General features: G+C 39.7%; 1 protein-coding gene across 1 annotated transcript in view; it reads left to right on the top strand.

Moving 5' to 3' along the window:
* LOC307044597 (patatin-like phospholipase domain-containing protein 7) overlaps window positions 1-18,784 on the top strand; it is a 129,644-nt gene extending 110,860 nt beyond the window's left edge. The window contains exons 22-33 of the mRNA XM_079689908.1: window positions 5-181; window positions 4,221-4,339; window positions 7,950-8,106; window positions 8,381-8,497; window positions 9,922-9,991; window positions 10,789-10,905; window positions 13,451-13,599; window positions 13,782-13,934; window positions 14,033-14,149; window positions 15,012-15,096; window positions 15,408-15,538; window positions 16,216-18,784. Coding sequence (XP_079546034.1) covers window positions 5-181; window positions 4,221-4,339; window positions 7,950-8,106; window positions 8,381-8,497; window positions 9,922-9,991; window positions 10,789-10,905; window positions 13,451-13,599; window positions 13,782-13,934; window positions 14,033-14,149; window positions 15,012-15,096; window positions 15,408-15,538; window positions 16,216-16,281 — 1,458 coding nt within the window. The 3' untranslated portion in view covers window positions 16,282-18,784. The remainder of the gene's footprint in view (window positions 1-4; window positions 182-4,220; window positions 4,340-7,949; window positions 8,107-8,380; window positions 8,498-9,921; window positions 9,992-10,788; window positions 10,906-13,450; window positions 13,600-13,781; window positions 13,935-14,032; window positions 14,150-15,011; window positions 15,097-15,407; window positions 15,539-16,215) is intronic.
* Window positions 18,785-25,668: the final 6,884 nt, after the last annotated feature.

The following is a 25,668-nucleotide window of genomic DNA, read 5'->3' as shown; positions in this document are numbered from 1 at the left end:
GGAGAGAATGCTGGAGGGCAGTGCAGTCCGAGCTCAGAAGCAGTTGGTATTGTTGCACAGGGAGGATGGCCCCCCACCCAAAGGGACGGCCGAGTGGCTGAACATGCGCAGCTGGATCTCCAGACACCATCACCTGTCCTGCCCCCGCAGAGTGTTCTCCCGGAGGAGTCTACCTAAGCTGGTAAAGATCCCCAACCTAAGTATTTTAATGGCTGGTCTGGCCCAGCATATCATTCATATTTATCTACATTCTCATATCACTTTATAATATACTGTAATACACTATAGTTTGCCATAGATTGTCGTATATTCATTTTACTACGTTTTTTAGGTCTTTTGTATGTGTCAGGGGTGTCCAAACCTTTTTCAAAGTAGGCCAGATTTGATAATGTGAATATGCCCGGGGGCCAATAGTCCCGTCTGCCATTTCTTAAACATTACTGTAACATAAAATACATTGTTATATCACCATTTTCATCGTCACAATTATCTTTATTTTTCAAATGGCAATATAACTAAATATAAGACACTAAGGCAGTCGTGAACAACTCTAAAATAAAGTGGGGTGCCAGTCAGAATCAGGTCTGACAAACTAAAATATTCAACAGAAATTGTTCAGCAAATCCATACACAAATTAATGAATTCTGGAAATATCTCCTCCATCACCGAAATGCAATACAAATTAAATCACACATCAATTTCCACTTTCGTCAGTTTTATTTCATGGGGAAAAACAAGACATGTAAGATCAGAGTGTGCGCAGTGTGTGTGGTGAAAAGAGTCAATGTTCACTGTTAAATGTCTGATATGTGTAATATATAATGTAAAGCACTAAAGAATTTGGAAAAGCGCTCTAATATAACATAAGTTCAAGCCAGTTCATAGGCCCACAAACAAAGGCAACTAAAAAAGTCTGCATTTTACCGCAAAGCCCTTAAAGGTACGGTAGGTAATTTTGGAGAAACCAGCTCGAGTGCGCTAGAATTTGAAAATACACAACAAAAAATCTGACACTTCCTTACAGAGCCCCTCCTCCAACACACAAACGCGCACATGACCAATGAGGGCACGAGATAAGTTTGTGCACAGATGGAAGGCTGATAGGCCATCCAGTTATTTTAGCCGGGCCGGCTCAGATGATTGGTCGTGCTTTTTACAGCACTACGGCTTCCACAGATGAAATGTTTTTATGGATTTTTTGTCAAAGCACTTAAGATATTCATTGCTATCGGGATGTTAAGAGCATTCCATGGAATATAACAACAAGTGTATCTCGAGCCGGTTTGTCATACTTACCTACCCCACCTTTAAAGGTTCATGGACGAGATACTTTCTCGTGCGCACAATATACTTTCTCGTGCGCACGATGGTTAGACACATCAAACTGCCCGATTATTACGCCATATTATTAGTTTTATGAAGAAGATGTCCGGTCGCCGAAATGTCCCTAAAATGAAGTCCGAGTACGAGAAAGTATCTTGCGCGCACGAAAAAGTATATTGTGCACACGAGAAAGCATCTCGTCATTTTTCATGAACCTTTAGGGGCTCCGTACGGATCCATCCAAAACCAAAAACCAGCGTCCTTTACAGAAAAGGCAAATTGCGGCATGAGAAAGGCCCCTTAGAGCTGGTGCTGCCGCCATGCGGTGAAAGGAGGAATTACATTAAGGCCCCGTCCACACGGAGACGATATCAGTTGAATCCACGTTCTCTATCGTATAGACGAGGCCGAAACGGAAACCCGGATTCGGAACCCGAATCTTTGTTAATGGCTCCCAAAGTGGGTAGGTCTGAGGACGAAGCGCTTGCGGCTCCGTGTGTACGCCCTATACGATCATTTCCTGAAAACAATGACGCCATAGCCCCGCCTCTCCCCCCCTCTCCTGCTCACCCCCACGTCACCTGCATCATTGCTGATGCATTTCGCCAACAACAACAACAATGGCGGATCACAGGGTTGCGTTCGTGCTCCAGACACTACTGACGATGATACAGATTTTAGTGCAAAATCTACAACTCCTCTAACACAACCATCAGCAACAATAATAATATAATATAATAATAATCGTCATCAGTCTTATTCACTGTTTTTGGTGTATTTTACAGCGCCACTTACAGGCCCGGCATATGTACTACAGCGTCTCCAGTGTTTTCGAGCGGTCTCGTGTGGACGGACATGTTTTGTTGAGCCGTTTCCGTGTGGACGGAAGACTTATTTGAAAACTACTAACCCCTAGATTCCACCGGGTCCGTCTGTGCTGCGTTACGGCCGCGTTACGACCGCGTTACGGCCGCGTTACGGCCGCGTAACTAATCTAGTCAATTGGTGCTATTCAACCAGACGTGCCGAGTTACAGCTAGAAGCGTCCCAGAAGCGTCTCGCTAGGCTCCGCTAAAAATAGGCGGCTGGTCTATTTTCTATGCAACGCAAGGCGTTGCATAGCCGGGCAGGAAGTGGACCGGTCAGAGCATCCAATCAATCCCCAAAATAAACACATTTTGCAGACCCTATTCCTCCGTAGTCTTGCAAGTAGGAGGAGAAGTGCCAGCGTTCTCCTCCGGTTTACAGGCACTGTGTAAATTATATAGAATAATTATGATGATGAATGCATTTTTTTACCACTAAAATACAGCAACACATCTTTGATTCATGTCGTTTATAACTTGAATATTACAATTATTATTAACTTTGTCTGTACAAAGTAGCCTGTCCAGGAAGCGTCTATCGTTTTTCCAACCCAGTTTAGATTGAACCACGCCCACTTCCGCATTACGCAAGGATCGACGTAGCTCTACGCGATAGCGTCATAGACTTCATCTTCGGCAGTTTAGCGGTCGCGGTAAAGCAGGATATTGAATAGTTGTTTTTTGTCTTTCCAAAGGATTTGTTGACTGAAAGTAAACGATCCTATAATCAAAGCCATATCGAACAGTCCTGAGATTGTATTACTGGTGTTTTATCATCTATACATGGCCTGTGTGTATCCTCAAATTTCGTTTTCAGGACAAACAAAATACGTTTTAAATATCTTATCGGAATAGCCTGTGTGTGTCCTCAAATGTCGTTTACAACATTTTAAATATCTTATCAGCTGGTGTAAGTGCAGAATATTGAATATAACCTTGACTATTACTGTGTACTTCATTTATCTGACAGCATTATTTAATGATACTATTTTATATATATACACACATTTATTCATTTGATATATATATATATATATATATAAACACACACTTATATGTACTACTACTCACACATGTATTTATTCATTTATACACACAGATGTATTCATTCATTTATACACACAAACACCTTCATGCCGATCTAGATCCCTCCGCTTCGCGTCGGGCTCCTGATCAGCCTGTCGGTGTTCTTTTCCCCATAATGACTGCGTCGCAGCACATTATCCCTTACTTATAAATGTCTACCTTTAAATAAAATATTAAATAGATACCTTTACATCCTAAACAGAAGGTCAAAACGTTAATATGTTACATGACAAACAAAAAAACGAAACATTATATATATATATATATATATATAGGCTATATATACAGATGTTTGGTAATGTATCCCTCTTATATCCATCAGGAATTCATATTAAATGATGAATTAACATTCCTTGGCACTGCATAAGTGAGGTCGTCAGTCATATTGACAAAGAAGCACTATTATATTGTATATTATGACGCTGTAAGAGGTCGGAACAAAACCACGGCGCAGACGGACCCGGTGGATTCCCGGGGTTAGGTTATTTTTCGTTTTCGTCTCCGTGTGGACAGGGCCTAAACAAATGTATTCTGTTTGACAGTGCTAGCGGGCCATAAACAATATATTATAAGACCGGAGCTGCGGGCCATATTAAATCTGAAGGCCGCTGCCCAATCTTTGGACATTCGTGGTATATGTAAATTTCAATTTGGTGTAAATACTTGTCCTTAATCTGTGTTATTGGTGTGTGTGTGTGTGTGTGTTATTGCTGTGTGTGTGTGTGTGTGTGTGTGTGTGTGTGTGTGTGTGTGTGTGTGTGTGTGTGTGTGTGTGTGTGTGTGTGTGTGTGTGTGTGTGTGTGTGTGTGTGTGTGTGTGTGTGTGTGTGTGTGTGTGTGTGTGTGTGTGTGTGTGTGTGTGTGTGTGTGTGTGTGTGTGTGTGTGTGTGTGTGTGTGTGTGTGTGTGTGTGTGTGTGTGTGTGTGTGTGTGTGTGTGTGTGTAGAGAGAGTTGTACCAGCGTGTGTTTGAAAAAGGTCCGGATCGTCATTCCGACTTCTCTCGCCTGGCCAGGGTTCTGACAGGAAACAGCATCGCCCTGGTGCTGGGTGGAGGGGGCGCCAGGTACTTTATAAACAAACACATTCAGTACATCAGCAAGACTCAATGAGACATTGTTTACCCTGCAATCAAATCTGACACAAGTTCCACACATTAGTTATGTTTTTTCCACGAAAGGTATAATGTCAAACATCTGCATTGAAATATCATATATAAGTTTCAGATCTTTGAGATTTTAGAACCTGTTCTTTTTTTACGATACCTGGCAAGCAGTGTTAGAGTAACGCAGGTTTTTTTTAATCATATAAACTTAACACAAAAAGTAAGGAAATTTGTGTTTGGTAGATTATTTCTTTATTGTAACAATGTGTTTTGGCAATACATCTTATACTGTTGGAAAGCCTGTTTCCTTACCTTTCAAATGGTGCCACATTTGCAAGGAACATGCATTTGTGGGATGAGCAGCAGAGCTGAATTTGTGTGTTGCGCCCATGAAAATGTGACAAATCTCCTCTGCCAATGCCAAACAGCTTTTTTTGCTGCTTGTTTGGTGTTGTTTGGTGGATTGGATGATTGAAGTCGGAGGAAACAAGACATACTGGCAACAATTTATTTGTTAACAATGTATTATTTTAACAAGCAGCCTCAGTAGCATGTGGAAGAACCAAACACAGCCAAAACAGCCTCTCCCCCTCATGCTGTCACCAGCCTGCTCACACCCTGCTGTGGGATGTGTTGGTCACCCTTACCTCATTCACACCAACGGTGTTTCAGGGCCGGTTCAGAGCTGGAGCTTGAAAAGCACCGGGTTTTCCTGTTCACACCGCAGCGGAGCAGCCTCTTAGCTCCGGAATCCGGTTCGTTTCAAGCACCAAAACATTGTCCGGCTAGAGCAAAAGCACCGCATACACGCTTATGTCGAGGCGGGGGCAGGGGCAGGGGGAATCGGAATCGTCGTTGAAGTTGATGATTACGATTGTAAAGCAGACTGTAAAGTTGGTAGTAAAGTCGTCCCATTTCTTCCATTTAGTTTCGACAGGACTGCAGGACATTCCATCCTCTCCACTCCCGATCTAACGGTGCAGCAATCAGCAAACACACTGTGAACATAATGTTCCTCCACATGTTGAGGTTCCAGTGCTCTGAACATAATGTTGCTCCACATGTTGAGGTTCCAGTGCTCTGAACATAATGTTGCTCCACATGTTGAGGTTCCAGTGCTCTGAACATAATGTTCCTCCACATGTTGAGGTTCCAGTGCTCTGAACATAATGTTTCTCCACATGTTGAGGTTCCAGTGCTCTGAACATAATGTTGCTCCACATGTTGAGGTTCCAGTGCAAGTGGGCCTGACGGTGAAGGGCAGTCATGGCAGGCTCCTGGCTGCTGCTGTTTGGAGGAGATTTGTCACATTTTGAGATTTGTCACATTTGTCATGGCCGCACCCCACATACCTAGCTCTGCTGCTCATCCCACAAATACTTGTTCCTCACAAATGTGATACCATTGGAAAGGTAAGAAAACAGTCTTTCCAACGGTATAAGATATGTATTGCCAAGAAGCATTGTTTTAACTTAGAAATAATCTACCAAACACAAATCTCCTTTCTTTTTGTGTTAAGTTTATTTCGTATACGAAAAATTCGACATCAGGGGCAGATATACAAAGTCATAATAATAACAAAAAATTACATAAAATTAAAATACAGTTTCATATTTCCGATAAAATATTTGTCAAGCAAACAATTATTTTTATTCACAATACTTTTAATATAGTACTATTTTAACCCTTAAAAAAAAAAGTGGTTTGGAGTCAGCCCCTTTGTTTTTCTAAATATGAAATGAAATTCCCCAAAAAATTAAATTAACTGTACATAAAAAACTTCCTCTGCATCCATACTATCAACTCTGAAGTTTGTAAAAATGTCTCTCCTGGAGTTGTACTGTTTGTCATAACACTTTAAGCTGCTCCCCTCTTTTATACCTTCCAGTGTTATCATGTCTCCTTATCTGTTCGTCCTCCCTATGGCAAAGGTTATTCTTCTCTTACATTTTTGGTTAATACCCTCTTTTTCTTTCGTCTGAGGAAATGTGCTCCCCCCCTAACAAATATCAGCCTTGGCCTTTCTGAATGATAGCAAACCCTCTTCTAGTTGTCCCACAGGCCTTTTTGTAAACATTCCCACAAGATACTACCATTTATTTCAGATGCGTCTGCAAATGTTTTTTTACAGGTTCTAGTATCTTGCAATGGTAAACACTTAAGAAACCGTTTTTGGCTGTCCAGATTCTCTGAACACTATAATAATTGTAAGGGAAACTTCTGCAGCAATGGAGAGTCAGGACTCAGAGAGACACGAGGAGAGTTGGAGCTTTGATGTCAAACAATGATGTTTATTACAAGTCAACGGCCAGAGAATTCATATCACAAGTCACAGCAGCAAAAGGTTCTGACTGCACGGGTGGGTTGTCATGTCAATTCTGCCCAGCCTATCTCTCGATAGCCCTTTTTAACTAGTTTACAGAGAGTCAAATCCAAATATTGGGGATGGGCGTAAACATCTGCAGACACAGGAGATGTCTCTCACATCTGTGGAGCTTAGAAAGCCAGCGTTCTCACAGTCGTAAAACCCCCCCCTGTGCCCACCAGGTCGGGCCATAAAACCTAGTATCAACATACGACTGCATTAACACATTCCTTACGGGAGATTAGAAGCAGGGATGGTCGTAAATGTCAAGACACAGAATAAGGTTAAATATCTTAGGAGTAAGGAAGAATTATTCTTTGACACTTAGGAGTAAGACAGAAATATTCCCTTACAATAATTATAGTAATACTAGTGCTGGGCAACGATTAAAATGTTCAATAATTAATTCAAAAGTATTGCGTACTTTTATTTGATTAGTACTGTGAAATGAACAAAAGTGCAATAACATTTGGTTTGCAGACACTTCAAACAAATAAGATGCTTTTTAACAGCAGTGTTCCCTTTACACAGTAGCAGTTAAAATATTTCTTGTAAATCTCCACTTCAAAATTAACTAGAAAATGCATTTCTTGCTGAAAATGCGTGTGAATGCTGTGTGCTGCGAAGATGTGTTGCTGAACTTGGCTGAAAACGCAGAAAAATCTGTATATTTTAATAGTTGAATGGTCTCTGTAGCTGCTTTTAGCTACAGAGACCAAGTAAGTTTGTTCCTGAACTTAGCGGGAAAATACAGAAAAGTGAAAAGATTGTAATCAAAATTGTTACAGCTAAAATGCATTGCACTGACATGGTGAATGATATGCTGGAGTAGGAATAATAGTAATTAAGCTTAATATTTAAAAGAAAAGTTAAAAAAGGTATAAACAACAACCTGTATAGCCTCAATGTCCTGAAATAGCTGAATAATGTATTGGTTGGTTTCTGTAGCTGGAAGTAGGCTGAGTAGTACTAGTAGTAGTAGTAGTAGTAGTAGTAGTAGTAGTAGTAGTTGTTGTTATTGTTGTTGTATAGTTGGGATAATAATGCGTTAACTGCAGTGTTGGCCTTTTGGACGTAACTGGGGAGGGAGTTCTGAAGGGGGGGTAACAATCAGGTTACATAGCACTTGTGGACGTGTGTCAGAATCTTCAGCAGTATGTGATATCCCAGATACCCTGTGATGTCATGAGGCCTGTCTCTCTGCAGGGGCTGCTCTCAGGTGGGTATCCTGCGGGCTCTGAATGAGGCGGGGATCCCTGTGGACATGGTGGGGGGTACCTCCATCGGTTCCTTAATGGGAGCGCTGTATGCTGAGGAGAAGAGCAACAGCCGCATGAGGGTCCGGGCTCGGGAGTGGGCCATGGTGTGTGGACGTTATACACAAGATACAAATGCACTTTTAATTCAATGGAAAAGCCGAATGTTACTTAGATTTTTGTTATAAAAGAAATGCATTTTCATCCAGAGCTTGGTCTATTTATTATGACGCCGCTCTGATATTTACGAGGTATTCTTGACACTAGTTTAAAGTTTGTTATTACTATTTTTAAGTCATCATTCTTTCAGAGGAAAGCTGAGTCTAGAAGTTTACTTCACTTTTTTCTTCACATCCCTTAATAACTTCCTCTGTTTCACAGGATATGAACTCCTTCTTTAAGAAGATTTGGGATCTGACATACCCTGTTACATCCATGTTTTCTGGAGCGTCCTTTAACTCCAGCATCAACTCCGTCTTCAAGGGCAAACAGATAGAGGTACGGCGATGGTTTTCTTTTAAAGTATTTAAAATGACAAAGAGAAAGACGTAAGCAGTTGGGCAGATTTAGCCAAATTTAAGAGATCATTGGCAGGGCCGTGGGAAGTAGGGGTGCTGAGGGTGCTGCAGCACCCCCTGGTGGAGGACAGGGGATCTGCACTTCCACAAGATTAAATACAAATATAATAAATAAAATAAAATAAAATGAATTTTCAGCCTTGACGTAACAACATTCATAATTAAGTAAAGATAACACCCTTTTCACCCCGGTTACATTTTCCATTTGCCCCGTACGATGGGCGCTTTAAGTGATGAAAGTGGGGGATGTTGGCTTATCAGGCGCCCGCAGCTCACAGCCAGCGTGAGAGAGAGATAGATAGAGAGGGGGTGCACCTGTACCGGCGGGGAATGTTGTTAGCTTCTGCTAACGGATATAAGAAGCTCTTTCTACAATAATGTGGAGGGAGAGTTCTGTCCTGTCAGACTGAGAGGCTCAGTGAGGCAAAGGATTCTGAGCGTTTAGATAGTTCACTTTAGTCTAAATTATCTCAGTGGGTCTCAAACGTTTTGATCACAATTTATGTAAAAACATATTTCCAAGGCACTCCTTTATAATTATTAGGATAAATAAAAACAGGTTTGAAATCATTCCAATGTATACTATAGGACAGTAAACCAAAAATATCGTTTAAAACTGGAGAGATTTAAAAATATGCATAAATAAATAAATGTTAACTGATGAGATATAAATGAACCACAAAAATAAAATAAGTTATCCTACATTTATTTGTTATTGGCTATGGTAGGTTATCGGTTATGTTCACATACTTATTTGATTATTAAAATGCAAACCGATCTTTTTCATATGGGTGTTTAGAGTTGTATCCCCTAGATCAGTCTCTAGTAATTGGGCGCTCAAAGTGCACCAGATTGAAGCATTTTACTTTAAAATGTTAAAAACAATCTTCCCGGGGGGGCACCCCCGGACCCCCCTAGAGGATGTGAAGTCCACCCCCCAGTTAAAACATGTTCAATGTTCATGCAATACTAAATAGTATACATTTGAAGCCTTTTTATATAAGCTGTCCACCATGTCAATATGTTTCTCTGTTTGTAGTGTCTTTTGTAGAGGTTTTTCATTGCCAGCTAAAATCTTGCCAATAGGGCAGAAAATTGGTCAAAACCGGCCCTGGTGTCATCCCCACAGCACCCCCCATTTGAAACATGTTCCCACGGCTATGATCATTGGTATTGTTCCAAATCCCTTGAGCTACTTTTACCGGCTCTGCTATGAGGATTATTTCGTTTTTTATTTAACATTATGCATATGGTATAATTGTGACAAAGCAACATTAATAACTCATGAGAGCAGATACTTTATGAAATATAATTGTGTCTGCTTTACCACCTTTCCTCTGCCAGGACCTGTGGCTGCCCTACTTCAACATCACCACTGACATCACAGCGTCCTGCATGAGGGCGCACACTGACGGTCTGAGCGCCTTCTGGCTCTTTTTCATCTAAATCTTCTGATACATTCATTTAAAAAAACAGTTTCTTAATTTAGAAAATTGCAAAGTTAGTGGTGAAATGTTATGAAGTATATTTACTTTACCTGAGTATTTTAATGTTACACTACTTTGTTGTTGTTACACTTTTTACTTCACTAAATATATTTGATTGACTTAGTTGCAAGTTACTTTACAGATTTAGATTATCAGCTAATACAAAATATAAATAAACTAATAAACAAACATTGACATTTAATTATAGGTTAAGATATCAAGCAGCAAATTACAAAAAAACTATAGTAGCTCCACATTTCATAACAATCAAGTAATGTATTAACATGTGATTCTGAAGTGAACAATTGCCCTTAATAAGTAATTTTACTTTTGGTACTTTAGCATATTTTGATGCCAATATTTTTGTAATTTACTAAAGTAAGATGTAGAATGCAGGAGCTAAGCTTGTAACCCTAACCCTTTCAAGTTACCACTTTTAGAAGAGCAAGCAAGAACTCTGAGTAGTCCTTCCACCACTGTACCAAATGTGAATATATTTAATTTATGGAATCCCCCCTAAAAACATGTTTTTACTCCACTTAAAGGGTGGAAAAACAGGTCTAGCAAAACAGAGTACTAATGAAAAAAAACATCCCTATGGTGCTTCATTTCTTGGATATGTGATGTAAAGTATGTTTTAAAACTGCTTACAGTCAGCTATCTATTTCTACTATTGTTTTTTTTTCTATTATTCAACATTTTGATGTTTTGTCTCTATCTTCAGGTTCTCTGTGGCGATACGTCCGGGCTAGTATGTCCCTGTCTGGTTACCTGCCGCCGCTCTGTGACCCCAAAGATGGACACTTACTCATGGACGGAGGATACATCAACAACCTGCCTGGTGAGAGACATTGGGAGGGGGGGGTTTCACTGCTTGTATTGCTTCACATAAGTGGGAAAGGATGTATTCAGTGTATAGCAAGGTATTGGAACATCTACTTTTTAAAGGAATTCAAGCTTTGTTAGAAATACAGTACACCATTATAGACTGGGCAGTATAGATCAGTTTTGGGGGGACTTATTCCTATAACTCAGTGGTTCTCAAACTTTTTCTGTCAGGCCCCCCCTTTGGAGAAAAAAATAAGTCGAGCCCCCCACAACAGCAATAGTCACGTAATGGGCCAAGTTAACATTTATTAAAATACATCAATATGAACGTGAGCATTCCTTTCAAAAAAATAAAAAAATAACTTTGCTAGAACAGTGATAATAGAACAATGCTCCATAATTATCTGTGGTCAACAACAAAAAAACATAATCGAATTGTGCAATACCTTTGCTTGAACAATAAGTTATAATACTTTGCCACTTTGCAATCTGTGTAAAAAAATGAAAAGAAAGAAAATGCTGATATTTGGCATGTGTGTCTTCTTATCACAGCAGTAGTGGCTGCAATGAGCCTGTTTTGCACTGCACATTTAAAACGGGGTTGAAGGCTCAGTGGCGGCGCCAGAGATTTTCTTTTGAGGGTGCACTAAATGTTTGAGCACCCTCTATGAAACGTCAAGCTACCCTACAGTAGCTTGACGTTTCACAGAGGGTGCTCAAACATTTAGTATTTCCCATTAATGTACAAGGCGCTACAGTGGAATTTTCTACTGCAACAATCCCCACGCAAATACACAGTAAACCAGCGACTGTTACAATGATGGCTCGATAATCAGCTCACGGCATATAGGTGTAAGCAGGGGTAAAGTGGTGTATTTATAAGTGGGGAGTGGACCTAACATAGGGGGGTCCAGGGGCATGCTCCCCCGGGATTCTTTTAAATATTGAAGTCAAAAGCATCAATCTGGTGCACTTTGAGAGCAACATGAAGAGATCTATGGATACATCTCTCAACACCCATATGAAACAGAACTGTAAACAGATTTACTTTTTCTTTATGGATATTTTACAAATCACCCTTTTAAACATTATTCTTTTTTTACTAGTATTTCAAACCTGTTTTTCATTTATTCTCTTATTTTTTTAGAACTATAATGATCATATAAACGTGTGCCTCAGAAATAATTGTTTACATTAATCGCGACCAAACCGTTTGAGACCCACTGAAATAACTGAGACTAAAGTTAACTATCTAAACACTCAGAGTCCTTTAGTTCACTGAGCCTCTCAGTCTGACAGGAGAGGACGCTCCTCCACCTTGTTGTGGAAACAGCTCCTTATATCCGTTAGCGTAGCTCACTAGCACCAGAAGCTAACAACAACGATCTCCGGTACCGGTGCGCTCTCTCTCTCTCTCGCTCGCGCACGCACACAAAATGGCTCGTTCCACACACACACAGAGCCGAGCTTGAATGAAACACAGAAACCCAGACGTAATTGTACTCTACTGGAGCATATTATTTTCGAATCAATAATTTTTCAAATGATTATATTTAAAAAAAAAAAATTGTAATAACCATTGTTCCTACTGGTCTCTCGCTTCCCCCCTGTCATGCCTCTGGTAGCCAATATAAGGCTTAGCAGTACAGATGAATGTGGGCTCACTATTTTGCAAGCAACCGGTCACAGTTGCCCTGTTTATCTCATGTCTTATAAAAGCTTATTCATGATTTATAAAGTGTTCACAACCTAATTAAGAAATGAATTACAAACTATTCGTAAACCCTTTATAAGGGTAGTGTTATTGTAAATTGTTACCGAATTCTTATAAGTTGTACACCACTGATTATCCATTGACCTGATATAACATTGTCAAAATCAGCTAAACAAAAGGACTGATGCAGCAGTTTTATTTTAATAAAAAAAATGTATTTGCATTTTAAGTTAAAATAAATCATTTGTAATTACAAGGCATACATAGCAAAATAAACACAGATTGATACATAAATTAATTATATAACAATCGACAAATCAGAAAAAAATAATTCCTCACACTCTTTTTTTGCTCAAAACGTGCTGCCTACAATACCCACAACGCCACTCGACCGCTGAAAGTTGGCTTGAAGATTTGGATGTTTTATACTAGTAGTGGCTAAAGTAGCCTGGAGACACATACGGAGATAGGAAACTACAAGTTGCTTTCAAACTCCCCCCCCCAATATGTTTACTGAAGTGTTGTTAGACTTCATCAGCTGCTTCTGGTGACAAAATAAGACTTTATACAACCTGTATAAAGTCACACTTTTGTAGTTGTATTCCCCAACACCTTGACACTTTAATGTGTAAACTCAAAGTATTCCTCCTTTCCGTTAAATATACAGGACAAAGTAAGCAAAAAACAAAGCATAAATATCTTACATAAAAAATTCCAAACCAGTTGTAACTCTGGGTAATAATTGTGTGATCTTGTTAAGCCTCATGCTCACAATAAGAAGCCAAAAAAAAAGAAGATAATCAGGACCTGAGAGAATGAACGTGTTGGTCTCATGTTGTTCCAGCGGACGTGGCTCGCTCTATGGGGGCCAAGGTTGTGATTGCAATCGATGTTGGAAGTCGGGATGAAACCAACTTAACCAACTATGGCGACTCTCTGAACGGCTGGTGGCTGCTATGGAAACGCTTCAACCCTCTGTCTGAGAAAGTCAAGGTACTATTCAAGTCAGATTTGTACTATTTTTAGTACTAAGTGGGAAAACGACTATTGTATCACTTACTGATATTATTTGAGAGAAATAGTGGAGAGTATGTGAGAATGGTGGAATGTAAGCAATCCGATGGTGAGTATCGGCCTTCACAGCCCTGTAAGACTCGACTCTTGTTACCTCCCAGGTCCTGAACATGGCAGAGATCCAAACCCGGCTAGCATACGTGTGCTGTGTGCAGCAGCTGGAGCAGGTCAAAGACAGCGAGTACTGCGAGTATATCCGGCCACCCATCGACCACTACGGCACACTGGAGTTCGGCAAGTTTGACGAGATCGCTGTGAGTTTTCGCTTTGTTCCTCAATGTAATGTTACCCATGCCTCCTCCACCTGGCGGCTCAGAATCTCCCTCTGACCCCCAACCTCCCTGTGTTTCAGGAGGTGGGGTACCAGCACGGAAAGACATTGTTCGACGTGTGGCAACGCAGTGGTGTGGTGGACAGCATGCTGAAGGACAGACATCAGGAGGAGTTCCACAAGACAAAAACTGGCCATGTGAGTGCAAACTGCAGAAACTACTGACCTAGACTATGATAGATTTTGAATTACTGATCATGTTTTGTTTTACGCGCCAAAGGCACAATGTATCTCATAGTTCTTCATTTGGTCCGTCCTTCTGTCCTCTTCTTGTTAATGTGGTTAATACAATTTCTCTATGTGGTCAGAGATTCAGTTCATGCAGCAGTGAGGCCCAACACACATGTTTTTTCCTAGCCTATGGCTTCTTTTTAACATGCTCACTGTAATTTTGTATTATTGACATTGCATTGCTACATTTTTAGATGCTTCAACTATTCATAATTATCCGGTGAATCACCAGTACCTCCTTCATAACCTTCAACAACTAGCAGTCTCTGGCTCTGCACTTCCCATGCTTACATCATTCAGAACCTGTCAACGAACCTCTGAGGTCCCTCAAGGCTCTGTTCTGGGTCCTTTTTTCTCTCTACACCAATTAACTTGGTTAATTATTGTAATTTATGTATTAGTTACTTAAAACGGTTTATTGGAAGTTATATGTAATGTCACTCTTGCTGATCTGAATTTGTATCCTCATGGTTGTGTTCACTTATTGTATGTTTAGTATTATATGCAGTGCCCTCCTCTACACGTCACCTAGCTTGTGGCATGCAGGATTACACAGTACCAGGATTTATGAGTGCATCTTTAAATGCACTCATTTTAGTGCCAGCGGTGTCATGGTAAGCCATTGAATTATCAAATAGGTGAAGGCTTTGTCAGCACAAAGTCACAGCGACTTATTTAAAAAAAAAATTGATGACAATTGATGTCTGTTTGTAAAGGAGGAAGAAAAAAGACGCCTTGACTTTAGAGTAATGCAGTTTGTGTCTTTCAGGTGGTCACGTGTCCCAACGCGTCCTTCACAGACCTGGCAGAGATAGTGTCAAGAATCGAACCTGTCAAGAATCCAGTGATCGATGGTTAGTTATCAGAAAATATTGTAATCAATAACCAATGCATCAAAAATGTTTTATATTTATATAAACTCTTGTGGATCTTCCTTAAAATACTGTTTTTGATTTTGACTACTCTATATCCACTTCAAACACTATGTCCATCCTGAAAAGCTCTCAGAAGGATAAAGTTTTAAAAAAACAAACATAAATCATCCTTTTGGAAATCTATGTAATGATAACGTTTTATGATTTCAAGCATTCATTTTTTAAAACATTTGTTGAAGAAAATAGTGAAAAAATATGCTCATGTTGTCTGCTGTAATGTGTGCCTGTAGAGGAGCTGTCTGATGATTGCCAGACGGACTACGATGAGGAGGCAGTGGAGAGCGCGCTCTCCGACTACGAAGCCTTCACTCAGGGCAGTGAACACACCGAAGAAGAGGAGACAGCAGACACTGCTGAAACTGTGTGTACAAAACTACATCATTTACTCATTGTTAATTAATTTACTCCTCAGGGCTTCAATTATGTCATATTACCACAGCAATCATTTCTACATTAATAGCAGGGGGGGGGGGGAATACTCAGATGTTGTACTTGAGTAAAAGTAGAAGTACCAGAGGAATACTCTGTTACAGTAAAAGTCCTGCATTGAAAATGTTCCTCAAGTGAAGTATAAAAGTATGATCCTCAAAATATAGTGAAAGTAGCGACAGTAAAAGTAGTCATTGTGCAGATTGGTCCATTTCAGAATAATAGATATGATATGTTTTATAATGATTGATCATGAAAGTCTTCTCAAAGCTGGTAAAGGTGCAGCTAGTTTGAATGACTTTGTATACTGCAGGGTAGCTTGTGGATTTACTCCAGGAGGAACTAAAGTCTGATTTAACACTTGGTTAGATTTCACATCATTCATCCACATCTGTAAAGTAACTAAAGGTATTAAATACATGTAGTGGAGGAAAAGTACACCATGTACCTCTGAGCTGTAGTGGGGTAGAAGAACAAAGTAGCAAAAAATGAAACTCAAAAGTACATGTCTCTAAAAATGTTACTTTAGAACAGTACTTGAGTAAATGCACTTAGTTACTCTACACCACTGATTAATTTATAGTAATGATTGTTTTCTCTGTTTCACAGGATGAGGAAGTTCAAATCCGAGTTCAACGCCGGCCCAAAAATGTTGCACTAAGTCCTACACCATGACTCCAAAAAACATGCATGTAAAGGCAGTATTTCTGGTAACCGATAAGGAATTCTCAAACATGCAGCTTATACTCTTATCCAATCAGCAGCCAGGTAGCTCAAGTCTTCCACACACTCAGCAGGACTGTAGTTGGATACAGCGAGTTCTTGTTCAGAGCTTTCAGCAAAAGAAGGGAGTTTTAAGACAGGGAGGAGCCACAGTGTGTCGCTATCTCCTGCACAGACTTCAGTGCTCAAACAGTTCAGTTAGAACCAGAGTTTATTGGAGAAATCAAAGGAACATATTTTTACAAACTGGTTTATTAACAGCACGGTGTATTTTTCTACTTGTTTGACACATTGGTTGTTTTGTATGGCAGTTCCTTGCTCTGTTGTTCTGGGAAAATAGGAAACAATTCAAGCACACTTAAAATGGACTGGAACATTTTAATTTAATATGTATAGTATATACAGGGCCATTTCTGCCACAAATCTAGGCATAGTTGCTTCCTACCATAATAAGTTTAACCCATAAAGCACTATTGTGCATTTCATGATGTTTACATTTAAGTTAAAACAGTTAATATGCATTTGATGTGCCTTGAATGAACGCCCCTTTCTTCTTCTCTTCAGAGCATAAACACACCACATGGTGACCACGTTTCATCCCAACAAGAATAGCATACAGTACAATACACTTTTTCACCTATGCGAAATAACTTGCATTGGATAAATATCATGTATGAATTTCTTACAGCGTTCCTCAGCAGCACTGCCATGCAGGGAAGGCAGACTTTATTTAAACAAATATTTGTGGATGTACACTACTGTTCGACAATGCACAAAAGACATGGTGGAGCTGCCCGCTGATGGCACAAATTCAAAGGCAATAAACCACTTTAGTAAAAAAGAACAAAAGTATTTAATTGTTGGGAAACATTTGCCGTTGCCTTCCATAAAAACCTGCTGATTTAAAGGACATTGCCTCGCAGTTTGACACCATGTGGCTTGATTTTTTGTTTATGTTTTTTTCTTAACAGTAAGTGATTTGATTTGTGATTTTAATATTGATGACCTAAAGGGAAAAGTGCCAAGCGTATAGTGACTTCTGAAGTACTCTAAAGACCATCTCTGTTTATGTTAATTATTTGTATGTTATCATTAACATAAAACATAAATGTAATAACATTTTATGTTAGACATTGGCTTTGAAAAACTGTTGGTTTTCTTTCAGTTTTTGTTACTTATTTTTGGTGAAATAGTTGCATAGAATATTGTAGAAAGCTTTAGAATATTTAATTATACATGTTTAGTGAATAACCTGCTTGTTTAAATAAAAACAAATGCACTATTTGATAGAATCTTAAAGCCAAAATTGTGGAAAAAACTGAACAGCAAAGTACAGACGATGAGTTCCTCTTTGGAATCTGAAATGAAACTGTAACCATTTTTTCCCTGGGATAATAAAGTCTTTCTGATTCTGATGTCGCCATGAAAAACTAAAACATTTTCTGAATGACTATCACAGTGTTTAGGTTATATACATGTTAGATCAGAGTATGTTTTTAAGCTATGGGACTTAATGATTTGACTTTGATGTGTGTCTTGTCTTTTTGTATGTGATATGGACCTTGAGTCTGAAATAAAGATTGAATTAATGATGAAAAAATGTCAACACTTACTGATGCATAACAATTATCAAAATATCAAGCACAAGAAATAACCCAGATATATTTCCTATATTAGATTTTAAATTTAGGATTTGTACTTGAATATTTGTATACTCTAGTATTGTTAGTTTTACTCAAGTAAAATAGCTATGGTGTTCTTGTATTTTATTTTATTTAATAAATTCTGCTGAACATTGTGCCTGTCCTTGCAGAATGGCAGGTGTTTTTTTCCAGTGTGCAACATGATAAACTCACCGATAGTCTGGTCTGTCCATTAAAAAAAAAGACCAAAAAGTAATTTGGATTAACATTTATTCGTAAAATGGTCATGTAGGGACCACAGACTTCATGTGTCCATCCAGACATGGGGTGAGACTAGAGATGTCCCGATCCGATCACGTGATCGGGGATCGGAGCCGATCACGTGATTTTCAAAAGATCGGAATCGGGAGAAAAAAAACGGGGATTGGGATTTTTTTTTTTTTAAATTTTTTTATAAATACTTTTTTTTATATTTTGTATTCAATGTTACAAAACAAAAATGACCATGTTCAAGTCTTAAAGTCATCCTGAGGCCTTAGTTTTGGTTTCAAATTTCACAACATCATGTATGTGTTGCTTCTTTGGGGCTTGTCTTCATAGACCTGGTTGCTTATTTCTCTCAAATCTGGCAACAGAGTGGGCAGGGCGCAGTGTCTAATTGTAGCAGTAAGCTAACGAGTACTGAAAGCTTTATTTTGTTTTCATCCAATGCTGCACAACTGAACTGATCCAATGCTGCTGTGAAAGAAAGAAGCTATATCCATGTTGGATAGAATATCCAATTTAAATAAAAAAATAACCTTAAGGGACAACTTGAATGCTTTTTTTCTTTTTTTTCTCTTAATGCATTGCATAAAGATTGGAAAAATCGGTATCGGCAAATTGTTAAAATCAAATGATCGGAATCGGATCGGGAGCAAAAAAAGGTGATCGGGACATCCCTAGGTGAGACCGGAGCAAAACACAGCACAGAGCTAACCCACAGTCTTTAAAAAATCATCAGTGCTAACATAATCTTACATAGATTACGTATATAAAGAAAGGTTATAACATTTCCCAGAAAGAGTGCAATTTTAACACCACCAGGACAACAAAAGGAAACCTGCTCCACCTTCGTAGCCAGTTGCCTAAATGCTCCACTTCCGACATAGAAAAAGAATAACTTGGTTGCAGGGCCAGTGTTTTCATGTGGCCCCGATTAAAAAGGTACCAAGGCTACATGTTTGCAAAAAAAATGGGGACAGCATTTAAATAAAGTTTTCACATTCAAAAAATACCTACAGCCGTGGGTGTATTTTGCTGTTGGTTACGTGCCTCCCAGCGGCAGAGCGTTACTCGAGGGTTATGGCTAGAAAGGATCCGTCTTGTGTAAAACTCTCGCGAGAGTTTGGCTGAATGTCACGTGGCTGAATGTTTACGTTTGGCAGGCTGCCTTTCAGTTACGATCGTTAACATCAGTTGGCCACAGCAAATGATGGTGAGAAGCTAAACTATCTATTAATTATGTCAATTACAGGGAGTGTGATTGTTGAAATAGGGTTTTAGCGGTCTTGCTGGTGTTCAAAGAAGAATGACAACACTGTAGATCACCAACACTATGGTTTATTTTTTATTCACAGGCAAGTCAACGTTGTCGCAGTAAAAGTCCCAAGATAGCTCCTGGTGCAATAAAATGTTCCCTTGCAGTGTTTTACTATTAAGTCTGATGTTTCTCTATTAATATTGCTGCTGCATTAATGTGTATGTTGCATCATGTTACTGCTGTAGATGTGTTTCCGAGCCGCTCCGATTACAACGACAGTTACAAAGAGAACGTGACGTCATATTTACACTAGACGGATCCTTTCTAGCCATAACCTTACTCGAGGCCGGTGTAGGTACCATCGCTGTGTCCAAATTCGCAGTCAGCGGAGGACCGGACTGCGAAATGAGACGGTCTACGGAGCATGTCCTTGTACGTCACCGGCAGTTACCCCTACATTTTGCCGCCCCCGTCACCTAGCAACCAGCTGCAGTCACAAGTGCCGGTAATAATTTCTGACACTAGGCAAAATATTTTCAAACTGTTTTCAAAACTGTTCAATATGGAGTCAGATCTAGCTGTACTTATTTTGGTGTTATGTTTAAATTATTTTCCCGAGGTCGCAACAGGCCCCCGCGAATAGGGCTTCATTCTCCCCGCGCATCTGGATAAATTGCGCAGTCTGCTCCTTGCAAGTATATATTTTTTTGTTTGTTTTTTTTTTGTATTTTTTTTTTTTTGGTTTCATGGTTCTGCCACGAGCTCACAAGACAGTTTTGGGTGAGACATGGGGATCCCTATCAAAACAAAATTGTTGAAGTAAGATTTGTATAACAAAAGCAGTTAAATAAATAAATTAGGTTTATAATCAGAGGTGCGGGAAGGTATTTTGAGTGGGGGTGCTGAGGTGCTGGACTCCAGTGAACACTATTACGGGCACTATAGAGCACGCACAAAAAAACTCCCCACACGCAAACACACAGTAAACCCGCGACTGTTACAATGAAGGCTCGATAATCAGCTCACGGCATATAGGCAGGGGGAAAGTGCTATTTTTTACGAGTGGGGAGCAGACCTCATCTCCTCTAGGGGGGTCCGGGGGGATGCTCCCCAGGGAAGATTTTTTTTAAATATTGAAGTTAAAAGCATCAATCTGGTGCACTTTGAGAGCAACATTAAGAGATCTATGGATACATCTCGCAACACCCAGATGAAACACAACTGTAAGCAGATGTTCTTTTTCTTTATGGATATTTTACAAATCACTCCCCTTTCAAACGGTATTCTTGTTTTACTGCCATATAGTATTTCATAACTGTTTTTCCTTTATTCTCTTATTTTTTTTATAACTATAATGATCATATGAAGGTGTGCCGCGGAAATAATCTTTTGAATAATTTTTGACCAAACCGTTTGAGACCCACTGAGATAACTTAGACTAAAGTTAACTATCTAAACACTCAGAGAGTCCTTTAGCTCACCTGAGCCTCTCAGTCTGAGAGGAGAGCTCTCCTCCAGCTTGTTGTGGAACAAACAGCTCCGTATGTCCGTTAGTGCAGCTAGCTAACCAGATGCTAACAACACGGTCCCTGCTGCTGGCACCGGTCCCTCTCTCTCTCCCCCTCTCACACACACTAAATGCGCTATTTCCGCACACACACAGAGCCGCGAGCTTGAATGACAAAAGCACACTTTTATTTCCATGCAACTCTCTGATTGGTCTCTGGTGTCTTGCCTCTGTTGCATTCACTGAACACGGGAAATTACATTCCTGCCGTCCTTTCTAGTGTCTTGATGAGGTTCACGTAAAGCACGGTTAATGTATTATATTATTGAGGTAAAATTGTCCGGGGCTACAGAATAAACATTCGGGGCAGGCCAAAATATTATTTTACCAACAATGTGGAATTTATTGGCTACATATTACACAGATTATGCACAGCGGGAGCAGCAATAACCGTCAAAATAATAATTCAGACAGGGGAGCTCCGCACCCCCTGCCTGCCGCTAGGGGGTGCTGCAGCGCCCCTCAGCACCCCCCTTCCCGCGCCCATGTTTATAATGAATCCCAACAATATGAAAACCAAACAGGGTTTAGAAATATTTTCACTTCATATTATTTTATGTATGTAATATAAAGAAGACATCTCCAATAATTTCCCGTATATTTAAATACACAAATTAAATAGGTTTACTTTTCTTTCATGTCGTTTACTATTTGGGTGAGCACATTTAAAAACGAATCCAGCTGAAACCGTTGTAGCCGTTGATGGGACGTTACAAGCCTTATATATTTTTTCAAACTCATTCGTCACCGTCACCCGTTGCATCCTGGGATATGGTACACCGCGGAGTGTACATCAGATGTATCCTCTAAATCTGGGGAAAGAAGGCTTCATTTGCGGGCCGCATTCGGAGGAGTCTTGTTTTAAAAAAAAATTGGGACAGCCTTCGTTTGGCGGAAGTGACGTATGCGGTCTCCGAATGCATCCTCAGGAGGATGCGGCCGCTGAATTGGGACACAGCTAGCGTTAGCGTCAGAACCTGCTTCAGTGATGACGCGTTGCATCCCGTTTCCGGGGTGCGTCTATCGTTATTCCAACCCAGTTTAGATTTAACCACGCCCACTTCCGCATTACGCAAGAACGTAGCTTTAGCGTCATCGACTTCATCTTCGGCAGTTATAGCGGTCGCGGTGTAAAGCAGGATATTGAATTGTTGTTTTTTGTCTTTCCAAAGGATTTGTTGACTGAAAGTAAACGATCCAGAGTCCTGAGATTGTATTACTGGTGTTTTATCATCTCAGCTGGTGTAAGAGCAGAATATTGAATATAACCTTGACTATTACTGTGTAGCCTACTTCATTTATCTGACAGCATTATTTAATGATACTATTTTATATATATATATATATATATATATATATACACACATTTATAAACATATATATATATATAAACACACACTTATATGTACTCACACATGTATTTATTCATTTATACACACAGATGTATTCATTCATTTATACACACACAGCATTATTTAATGATACTATCTTATATATATACACACATTTATTCATTTATAAACATATATATATAAACACACACTTATATGTACTCACACGTGTATTTATTCATTATACACACAGATGTATTCATTCATTTATACACACACACACTCACATATATACACTTTATATTAATTAATTTGTACACACACACATACATATATATATATATATATAAACAAAACAACACAATACAATAATTAATATAATAATTAATAATAATAGTTGCAATAATAACATAATATGGTATGATCAATTCTACCCTTTTGTTTTTGCTCCCATATTTCAATTAAAAGATATTTTTCAAAATCAACATTGGTGGGGGCTCTTTTGCAAAGATAATCAATAACACCGCCTGACAGTTGTTACAGATTATACAGCATACTTGTTACTTACACACATGTGCCATGATCGGAATGATCTCGTCTTGTACCTTTACTCAAGTACAAGATCTTATCACTTCTTACACCTCTGGAAAGCACTTTTATGTAAAGGAATACATTTTTATAAATGTCCCAACATTTTATTTTTACATGGCAAAGCGTTAATATGTTATTAATGTTAAAATAGACATTTATAACATGTTATAAATGTCTATAAAATATTAAATAAACGTTAACATGTTACATGACAAACAAAAAAACGAAACAGTATATATAGGCTATATATACAGATGTTTCCTAATGTATCACTCTTATATCCATCAGGAATTAATATTAAATGATGAATTAACATTACCTCAGCACTGCATAAGTGTGGTCGTCAGTCATATTGACAAAGAAGCACTATTATATTGTATATTATGCAGCGTTTATAAGGATGGTATTTTGCTTGTCAGATTCAGATTTCGCGGGTGTTAACATTACCTCAGCACTGCATAAGTGTGGTCGTCAGTCAGCGTTTATAAGGACGGTATTTTGCTTGTCAGATTCAGATTTCGCGGGTGTGCCGTGTCTATGACGCTATCGCGTAGAGCAGTGGATCCCAACCTGGGTTTTTTTTTTTTTTTTTACATATCATTTTTTTTACATATTGTAACGCAATACATGATTGGCGCTAAAAGCCTTGTCTACATTACAATAAAATATAGAAATTAATTGATTAACTAAAATTAAAATTCAAAAAAATTATCTGATACTCCTCCGATTGGCGCCAACATTGACGTTACTGTGTCAGCTTTCACAATAATAACAGTTTGCTGCGCTTGCTAGCTAGAGACCGACTTCATAAGGTGAATATTTTTCGTCTAAAAATGTCTGAAAAACGTAAAGGAGAAGACAGCTCATCTGCAATCAAAAAGAAAATGAGGACCTACCTAGAGAGCTATCTTAACTTCGGTTTCATGGAGGGAACGGACAAAACCCGCCCAGAGTGTGTGATATGCAGAGAGAAGCTAGCCAACGAAAGCATGAAACCCAGCAAAATGAAGAGACACCAACAGACCATGCACCCAGAAACAGTCGGGCGTGATCGGGACTTTTTCATAAAGAAACAACACCTTGCAAAGGCAAACAAACCAATGGATATTAGAACAGCATTTGTTAGGCCTGGTAGCGAGGCCTCTTTTGAATGTGCACTTTTAATAGCAAAGGCAAAGAAACCGCACAACATTGGCGAGCAGCTCATTAAGCCAGCTTGCATTAAGATGGTTGAGAAACTGTGCGGCCCGCAGGTGGCGGAGAAGCTAAAAACTGTACCACTGTCAAACAATACGGTGAAAGACAGAATTGACAAGATGGCAAGTAACTGCGAGCTGCAGCTGCTCGAAAAGCTTGGAAAGGGGCCATTTGCCATACAACTTGATGAAACCACAACTGTAGCAGACGAGGCTGTGCTGATTGTTTATGTGCAATATATCGATGGGGAAGATTTGAAGCAGGACATTCTTATGTCAGTCAACCTTACCACTACCACCCGGGGTGAGGAAATTTTTACTGCAGTGGATTCTTACCTCTCATCCTACAAGCTTCCCTATGAGAATTTAGTTGCATGTTGCACAGACGGAGCTGCCTCAATGATGAAAAACAAGGGATTTAACAGTCGCTTGAAAGAAAATGCCCCACACTGCACAATATTTCACTGTGTGATACATCGCCAGGCCCTGGCCAGCAAGAAACTGTCAGAAGACCTCAGCGAAACACTCTCAACTGTTGTTAAAATAGTAAATTTCATCAAAGGTCGCCCCACCAACAAGCGTCTATTCGCAGACTTGTGCGAGGATGAAGCGCACCAAACCCTCCTCCTGCACACCGAGGTGCGCTGGCTCTCACGCGGCCGAGTGCTGGCACGCTTTGTAGAACTGAAGGAAAAAATTGAAGAGTTACAGTTTCTACAAACTCGTAACCGCGCACTGTCAGAGCAAGTGACTGAGTCATTCTGGATTAAAACAGCATACCTGGTCGACATCTTCGGTCTCTACAATGAAACAAACAAGCGTCTGCAAGGCGTGGAGTCCAACATTCTCCAATGTAAAGAGGCGCTCGATGCATTTGTGCGCAAACTGGAGTACAGGGTCGGGAAAATGGAGAGGGGGGAGCTGCAACAGTTTCCACTACTGCTGAAACAATCCCAAAACAATCCTGAAACGGTGCCTGTGTCTGTACGTCGCGAGTTCATCCGCCATATGAACGCACTGCAAACGGAAATGCAATCACGGTTCGCTGACATAGACGAGTATGTCTCCAAGGAATTGTGGGTTTTAGACCCCTTTATTGCCAAAGTTGAGGATGTGGAATACCTGGATTGCGAAGATGAGCTCACCGACATACAAGCTGACTCGCTGTCAAATAAATACTTCCAGGAAAAAGGATTCAAAAAGTTTTGGATTGTCAAAGGACCAAGCCTCGCTCCAAAGCTCACACTGCATGCCACGACCAGGATTATACTCCCATTCAGTACGACATATCTATCAGAAACAGCCTTCAGCGCACTTGTTGCCATCAAAACAAAAGCACGCAACACACTGGACGTTCACAACGACTTTAGACTGGCTGTCACTCACATTACACCGGACATTCCATCCCTGGCTGCGGGCGTGCAAGCCCAAGGTTCACATTAATGAACCTACTTGAACCTTGTCTTCTCTCTGCTACCTGTTCCATGGC

Source organism: Notothenia rossii, assembly GCF_949606895.1.
Source record: "Notothenia rossii genome assembly, chromosome: 6".
In the NCBI taxonomy this organism is placed as follows: domain Eukaryota; kingdom Metazoa; phylum Chordata; class Actinopteri; order Perciformes; family Nototheniidae; genus Notothenia; species Notothenia rossii.
Note: the sequence above shows the minus strand (reverse complement) of the source record. Positions and strands in the feature narration are given on the sequence as shown.